This window comes from Fukomys damarensis, unplaced genomic scaffold, assembly GCF_012274545.1.
Source record: "Fukomys damarensis isolate Sample0158 unplaced genomic scaffold, DMR_v1.0_HiC HiC_scaffold_13, whole genome shotgun sequence".
In the NCBI taxonomy this organism is placed as follows: Eukaryota; Metazoa; Chordata; class Mammalia; order Rodentia; family Bathyergidae; genus Fukomys; species Fukomys damarensis.
In genome coordinates this window covers 36573709-36582011 of record NW_022900925.1, presented here as the reverse complement: position 1 = coordinate 36582011, position 8303 = coordinate 36573709, and the positions used below count along the sequence as shown (strand labels likewise).

Below are 8303 nucleotides of genomic sequence, written 5' to 3'. Positions count from 1 at the left end.
GCGCGGGCTGCACACCTGTCTTAATCACGTTGTGCCGCAGCCGGATGATCAGCGTGTAGGTCCCGTCCGCCTGAAACTTCTCCCCGAACTGATCCAGGACCTGGTTGAACTTGGCCAGGTTGCCCGTCCTGACGGCTGCGGGTGGGAGGGGAGGAGGCGTGCGGGTGTGGATGAGGATGCGGGCAGGGGCGCGGATCCTGCTCCCGTACCGGGGCGGGCCGGACTTACCTTGTGTGAGCAGGAAGTAGGGCATGAGAGAGCGCTTCAGCGAGGGCTGGCGGAACTGCAGGCGGTCGGGGATCTCGCCCAGCAGCAGCTCCACCACGATCAGCAGCTTGTGCACCTGGGGACACGGCACAGTGGGCGGGAGGGCACCCCGGGCGGGGGAGGAGGGCAGCACGCACCGGGGCCTGGCAGAGACGCAGGGAGGCCGGAGGGCACAAGGCCGGCCTTTCTTTTACCATGTTTTTGTGATACTGGAACTGAACCTGGGGACCGGGTCTGAGCTGTCTCCTCTGCCCTTCATATTCTTACATTTTGAGACAGGGATTTGTTAGGTCACTAAGTTGCCGGGCAGGGCTCAAACTTATTATCCCGCCTCAGCATCTCAGAGTGGTGGGGTTACAGGGGAGCACCAGGAAACCACCCTCGGAGTGACCCACGGGTGTGGGGAGGCCATGGACACGGGCGAATTGAGGCGTTGCCTTGGGGATTCTGCATTTTTCCATAGGGAGCAGGTCCAGCGGGCAAAAAAGCTGGGCACGCCGGGGGTTGAGGGGCAGCAGCTGAGGCCCCTGGGCAGCGCCCCACCCACCCGTCCTTCAGAACCAGAAGAGCAGCCCATGGCGTCCAGCAATGGCAATGGCTCCAGTAACACCGAGGACACAGACAAGCAGCAGGTGACTTAGTCACTGGGGAGCAGGGACACTAGAGGTGACCCTGTGGGTCATACCTGTGCCTGCAGAGCGGGAAGACTAAAGGCTGAGGGGGTTTGCTAGGGATGAACTAGGGCCAAGTGTCCAAGTGTCTGGGCCTCTACAGGGGAGGAGCTGGCGCTCAGAAGAGGGGGCAATCCCATGTTGAAGCTAGGCATGGGGAGCCGGCCTGTGACCCCAGCTATTTGGGAGGCTGAGGCAGGAGGATTGCAAGCAAGTTCAAGGCCAGCCAGGGCAACTTAGTGAAGCCCTATTTCAAAATAGGGCTGGAGATTAGCTCAGGGCAAAGGTGTTAGGCTCACTTCTTAGTAAATTCTCACTCACAAACTCCCCAAAATTGCAAATAAAAACAAGTGGTGCCCCAAAGCCACAATCACATGGTGAGGATAACCATAGGGTCTCATTGTGTGCTGTGCGGAGGTGAGGTCTCTGCCGAGGTGCTGAGACAAAATGACTCGGGTGGATTGTAGGCCACTGAGACCGGAGCCTCCTCCGGGGCTCACTCTTGTGCCCCGAGTGAGCCCTGCACACTAGTCGTGCTGCTGACGACACTGTGTCTCCGGTTTGGGGCCTGGAGGGCGAGGTCCAGGCCATGGCTGCACTCGGCCCACACGGATGCAGGTCTGACAGGGACCCGGGAGATGGGGGCACCCAGAAGGGAGGCAGCGCGAGCCTACAGGGGCTGGGCCAAGGCCCTGGGTGAGGCAGGAAGGGCCCGAAGGGTAGAGAAGCTGGCTTTCAGTGAAAACCAGGGATGGAGTATCTGAAGAGCTTCCTGCCACGCGAGGGCACTGAGGCTGGCAGCGTGCACTGGGCAGAGGGCTCTCACAGACCCCAGCCAAACTGGTGCCACCACCTTGGGCCTCCAGGCTGGGGGAGGTAAACTTTCTTTTCGTTGGTACAAGTGAGCAAGCCCAGGGCATGCTACCACCGTGCCTGGTGGGGTCGGAACTTTTCTCTGGGACCCCGTCTCTGCCCTGGGAGGTGCCACTTCCCGTCCTCTCTGCCTGTCCAGTGCCCAGCACCAGAACAGTGCCAGCTCCATGACAGGCGACCGTGCTTCTGTGGCTTGGGCAGTCGCCCTGGCCCCGGACAGAGCGTGGTGTGGTGGGGGCAGGAGCATCTTAGCCCCTCCCAGGACGCCGCTGGGAATGAGGGCAGTTGGGCACGGTGGACTAAAGCAGCCCCGGCCCTGGGACAGGAAGTAGACGGAGGGCACAGGGAGCAGCAGGCCGCCGAGGTGCTCACCGTCTGCTTGAAGCCCACAGCCGTGTGCTGTGGGGCCTTGCGGAGCGCATTGGTCATGGTCCTCCGCGCCTCTGAGTACTCCAGCTGGATGGCTTTGATTCGCCCTGGCGGAGGACAGCACGGCATCAGGAGAGTAGTGTCCCTCGAGCCAAGCAAACCCAGACTGCCGGACAGACCCACCCTCAGAAAATCTGCATGGAAGATGGCATGGTGGCCACACCTGCAATCCCAGCCCTGGGCTGAGGTAGGAGGACCTCTGAGAGGTGGAGGCCAGCCCGGACTGCACAGAGTCCATGCCTCAATAAACCGAAACACAAAAAAAGGAAAGCAGATCCCCATGGAGTGAGCCCAGCTCTCCTGCGGGCCTGCAGGCCATGCTCACCTGTGTAGTACAGGTACCTGGCCCACTCGTTGTTGCTGGCCTGCTCGGGGAACACGGACTTGGACACCAGCTTCTCCGCCTGGTCGTACAGGCTGTAGTGCAGGTAGTTTCGCAGCAGCAGGTTCAGCAGCGTGGCCTGCCCGTCCGCGTCGTGCCGGAGGGTAGCTGTCCGCAGCCTCGCATGCAGGAAGCTTGGGGGGGTGGGAGAAAGCTGTCAGAGGTCTCAGGCCACAGCTTGGAACTGTCTCTGCCTCGCCCCTCTCTCGGATCCTGAAAAAGTGACACAGAGCATTCTGCTGGCTGCACCCTGCTCTTGGCTACTGACTGGCAACCGTGCAAGCGCTGTTCTATTTCTTTTTGGTCATTGGGCTCAAACTCAGGACCTTGTGTTTGTGAGGCAGGCACAGTGACACTGAGCTAAGTCCCTCCTGGCCCTGCTCTATTTCTTTTGGAGATGGAGTCTCACCATGCTGCCTAGGCTGGCCTTGAACTAGGCTTGCCTCAGCCTCCCAGGTAGCTGGGATTACAGATGTTTCCTGTCATGCCCAATTTTTGGGCACTATCCTAGCGGCATGCAAAGGACAACTGCTGCTCTGGAGGGACTCAGACGAGTGTACTAAGAGGTGTGGCAGACAGAAGCAGGGGAAGGAAGGGCTCTGGTTTTCTCCTATGAAAATGGAGCCATGGTAGCCAGGAATTGTGGAGCACACCTGTAACCCAGTACCCAGGAGGCTGAGGCAGGAGGACTGCGGCAAATTCAAGGACAGCCTGGGCTACATAGTGAGTTCAAGGCCAGCCTGAACTGCACGGCAAGATCCTGTCTCAAAAAACAAAACAAAACAGGGCCAGGGATTTAGCTCAGTGGTGCTATTGCCTGCCTCACAAGTGCAAGGTCCCAAGTTTGATCCCGGTTACCAAAAAGTGGGGGGGACTCCTACAGGTTCTGAGCAGGGGCAAGATGACCCCAGCCCTCCCTTCTGCCCCAAACCACTGCTCCGTGTCCCCTGGGAGTGAGTGAGGGAGCAGGGACCGTTCCCTGCAGCCTGGTGGACTCTACTCCTTCAGCCAGCATCAGCCGCACAGCTCAGCACGGCACCACGGGCACCTGCTATCTAGCACCCAGAGCCCGGCCACACCTGCGCACCACGTCCAGCTTGCCCAGGAACTCATAGACGCGGGCGTGGTAATAGTAACACTTGGCGGCCACGAGGTCCAGGGCCCGGCGATTCTGAGTGCTAATCCTCTGCATCAGGTCATCGGAGATTTTCTGTGCCTGGGGAGGAAGCCAAGAGGAGTAAAGCAGAGTGTTACACATGGCGCTGGCCCAAGAGCCAGCCGCACCTTCCCTCGTACAGGTCCAGGACCAGAAATGCCCCTAAAACCCCAGCACGGCCCAACCCCGGGGGTGGGGGTAGGGACGGGGAGAAACAGGTAAACCGATAGGGAATAACCACACACTGAAACATTCGGCCACAAAATGAAGTTCTCACTGACACATGCTTTGGCACGAAACAATCTCAAACTTCATGCATAGCGGTGCATGCCTGCCATCCCAGCACTGCGGGAGGCTGAGGCAGGAGGACTGTGCCACAAGTTTGAGGCCAGCATGGGCTACAGAGTAATTCAAGACGAGCCTGAACTACAAAGGGAGACTGTCTCAACAAAAAAAAAAAAAAAAAAAAAAAAAAAAAAAAAAAAAAAAAAAAATACAAAAAAAAAAAAAAAAAAAAAGAAAAAAAGAAAAGAAAAGGAAGCCCTTAGGGTTGCTAAGTGAAAGCCAGGCACCGGGCTGCCAGCTGACCCCTCTGCATGAACTATCCAGGGCAGGCCCACCCTCGAGACAGGCGGTGAGCAGGAGCCTGGCCAGGCAGGGTGGACAGCGCCTGCTAAAGCTGTGCCCTTTCCGAGGTGGTGACAGTGTCCCGGAAAGAGCGGTGACAGCTGTGCAAGTCGTGACAACAGAAGAACCACTGGACTAGAGCGTGAATTTTATCTTGAAACAAGCCAATGCAACAGAGAGAGGAGGGGTGGCGGCGGTCACAGATGCCCTCCCGTCACGGCGACAGGCTGACTATTCCTAGCTGGAAATGCTTGGGCCCAGAAGAGTCTCAGATTCAGGATTTTTTTTTTCTCCAAATTTTGGGATATTTACACAGGCACAACAAAGACCCAAATCAGAACATAAAATTCATTTGTGCCTCATACGCCTCCTGCACACAGGCCGGAGATCACTGTGTAAAGATGCATTTTTCTTGTGTCCAGGTGTCGGGCCAGGTCCAGAGCTTCCTCCCGCGTGGCTCAGGTCAGGGCTCCAACGTTTGTTTTGGGAGTGTTTGGTGTAGGGGTGCTCAATCCACACCCCGAAAAGCAGCCGCTCTTGAGTAAAGCGGCTGGGGGCTCTGTTTCGGGCCTGTCTTCCCAAACCTTATTTCATGTGACGGGACCGGGAGAAATTAGTCTGGCTGGTGAAGCCCAGGCCTGTCTGTCACCAGCCCCCTCTTCTGACTGCCCCAAAGGACCCCCCACGCTGGCATCCGCCGTCCTCCCAGCCCTCTGGCCCGCTGTGCTCCAGCACCTCTTTGTAGCGCTTGCTGTTCATCAGGAAGATGACCAGGAGCAGCTGCAGATAGGCTTCCACTTCCGGCAGCAGAGGGGCCGATGCAGCTTTCCCCGAGCGGGGACGGAACTGCAGGTCGGCTTCTGTGTCCATGGGCTACGAGAAGGCAGAGGGGATCGGTCAGCCGGGAAACACTGAGCACCACATGCGTTTCTCTTTGTGTTTGCTGAGTGCTTATGATGTACCGAGACTTTACCAGGTGCTGGGGACTCAAAAATAAAGTCTCATTCCTGAGGGAAGCAAGGAGGCCAGCAATGCCACAGATGCCTTTACAGAAGACAATGGAGTATGAAAAGATCTAAGAAATCCTCATCTGGGCTGGGGATTTAGCTCAGTGGTTCTGGCACCTGCCTCCGAAGTGCAAGGGTCCAAGTTCGATCCCTGGTACAAAGAAAGAAAGAGAGAGAGAGAGAGAGAGAGAGAGAGAGAGGGAGAGGGAGAGAGAGAAATCCTCAGCTGGGTGTACACCTGTAATCCCAGCACTCAGGAGGCTGAGGCAAGAGGATCACTGCAAGTTCAATGCCATCCTGGGCTACACAGTGAGTTCAAGGGTAACCTGAACTATATAGTGAGACTTTGTCTCAAAACAAACAAACAAAACAAAACAAAAAACAAACAAAGAAGGCCTGGGGATTTAGCTCAGTGGTGCTGCCATCTGCCTGGCAAGAACAAAGTCCTTAGTTTGATCCCCAGTACCAAAGTGGGCGGGGGGGGAGCCTATAATCAAAGTCAAGATTAAACCACTGCACTTTTATTTATTTACTTTGAGATAGGGACCTGCTACATAGTTTGGGCTGGCTTCAAACTCATGGCGATCCTCTTGCTTCAGCCTTCCAAGTGCTAGAATTACAGGTGCACCACTACGGCTAGCTAAAACCATTATACTTGGAACCACTGTAAATACTATCAGCCAAACAATTACAAAGATAAAATCAAGGGCTGGAGATGCAGCTCAGTGTACCTGCTGCCTGCCTGCCAAGCACAAGGTCCCGAGTTTGATCCCTGGTACCAAAAAAAAAAAAAAAAAAAAAAAAAAAAAGGATAAATCAAGAATTTGACAAAATTTTCCTGGGGTTAGAAACAAAGGCAGTCTGGGGGCCTGGCATTAACCTATTTTTAACTTCACCAACACCGCGACAGATACTGTGTTAAGCCAGCCCAAGAGAAAATCACATTTGGCGAACTTAGGGTTGCAAAGGCTAAAAAGCATCCAAGGCGGCATGAGGGAGGGCACACTTCCCCTTCCCAGGAAACAACTCTCCAACCGTGGCTTCCAAGGAGTTTTGGAGTTTTCCACACTGCTGGTACATAGGATTTCACGGCGGTGTGCAAAGAGGTCTGGGAAGGCAGAGACCTGGAGCTCAGTGCATGAGAGGATTTCACATCTCCAGAGAACGAGGTCGCCAGGACAGGGACGCAGCCGCCACTTAGCCCACTGCAGTGTCTGCTACATGTCAGGCACTGCACTAGGAGTCTAGCAGGCTCCTCCTAGTGCCAAACCATCCACCACACCACCCCAACGATCCAGTAAAACGAGGCACAGGACGTTAAGTCACCGTCCAAGTCCACAGAAACTCCTTGGGAGGGTTTGGATTCAAATTCAACTCTAGCTCTAAAACCTGTGCTCTTAACCCAGTTTTATCCTGCAGCATGGTGAGGCTTCCTCCTAGAGTCCTCTTGTGGGACAACAGAGGCGTCACACGGATGGAGGACAGGGTTGGGGATGGGGGCACTTGGAAATGAGCACGGCTTGGAAGAGCGACACTTCAGGGAAGGGCACTTCCCTCGGCACTGGGCAGGTGAGTGTTAGAATGGGTTGGTACGGCTAGGTGTGGTGGGGCACACCTGTCATCCCAGCACTCGGGAGGCTGAGACGGGAGGATCACTGTTGAGTTCGAGGCCAGCCTGGGCTACATAGTAAGGACTCCGTCTTAAAAAACTACCCCCCCCAAATCCATGACAATAAAAGAAAGAAAGTAGTGCTCAGGTGTTTGTAATGGACAGGTCTTGAGGACCAAGCCAAGCTGTCGTGGGGTCTGATGCCCGAGCCACTCACCTCCTCGAGGAAGGACAACAAGAAGTCTCGAGTGGCGTTGTTGGAGGTGAAAAAGCCATGCACAGCCTTATAGAGAACATAGTGGTTGAGGCGGCGTGAGGTGGAAGGCAGCATCCGCAGGGCCCGCAGCACAAATCTCGGCTCCTTGCCTGAGACAGCTTTCTCTAGCTGTTTTACATGCTCCTTGATGTCTGAAGGACCGAGAAGAAAAAAAAAGTTTCTTCCTACTGTTCCTGTCCCTCACCACTTCTGGCCAGTGGTTCTTAGAGAGGCTCTTACTGCTAGGTGGAGAGGTGCAGGCCTATAATCTCAGCACTCTGGAGGCTGAGGCAGGAGGACTGCTGCGAGTTGGAGGCCAGCCTGGGGTACACAGGGAGACCCCATCTCAAAAGAAGAGAGAGTGGGGTACATACAATACGCGGTCACATTAAACGATATTTATGGATTCTGTACACCGGCTTTTCAGATACACCCAAGAGACAAAGGGAAATATACGGGGACACACACACACACACACACACACACACACAGTAACGCATCTTCGCCACTGTAATATTATTTTGGGTAACAGGATCTTAATACTGCTCCTGTTGTCCAACTTTAGGATAAGAGCTCTGTAGTCAATGCGATCACATCCTCAGAAGCTCCACCCAGGAGCATAACTTTGCTTATCTCAATATTTTAGAGCGGTTTCTCACGCGGTTCAGAGAAAGCCCAGTAAGCATTCTGGTCCCACTTGATCGAGAACCCAGAAAATAGCACCAGGCTCACAGTGGGAAGGCCTCACTCTGCCCACTCCAAAGGCAGCAGAGACAGGCCGCTCTAAGTGGGGAAAACAGAGCAAGAGGAGTAAGAGGGCCAGGAAATAGGACTGGCACCTAGCAGACACGGGCTCGAGCCTGCCGGGCGCAGGCACACGGAGCAGGTCGGAGGCTTCAGTCATCGGGGCTGGGGTCGGGTGTAGGGCTGAAGGGGCAAACGCGTAGGGGCCAGTCCCGGGGACCGAACCCGAGGACGCGGCCGTCCCGCCGCACTGCGCCCGGGAGAAGCCGCATCCCCAGGTCG

The 8303-nt window shown here is 55.6% G+C and overlaps 1 protein-coding gene across 1 annotated transcript in view; it reads right to left on the bottom strand.

The window, feature by feature from the left end:
* Positions 1 to 844, bottom strand: part of Csf3 (colony stimulating factor 3) — a 5807-nt gene extending 4963 nt beyond the window's left edge. The window contains exons 1-3 of the mRNA XM_033763122.1: positions 663 to 844; positions 229 to 410; positions 16 to 135 (exon numbers count right to left, since the gene is read on the bottom strand). Coding sequence (XP_033619013.1) covers positions 16 to 135; positions 229 to 410; positions 663 to 844 — 484 coding nt within the window. The remainder of the gene's footprint in view (positions 1 to 15; positions 136 to 228; positions 411 to 662) is intronic.
* Between the last annotated feature and the right edge of the window lie 7459 nt (positions 845 to 8303).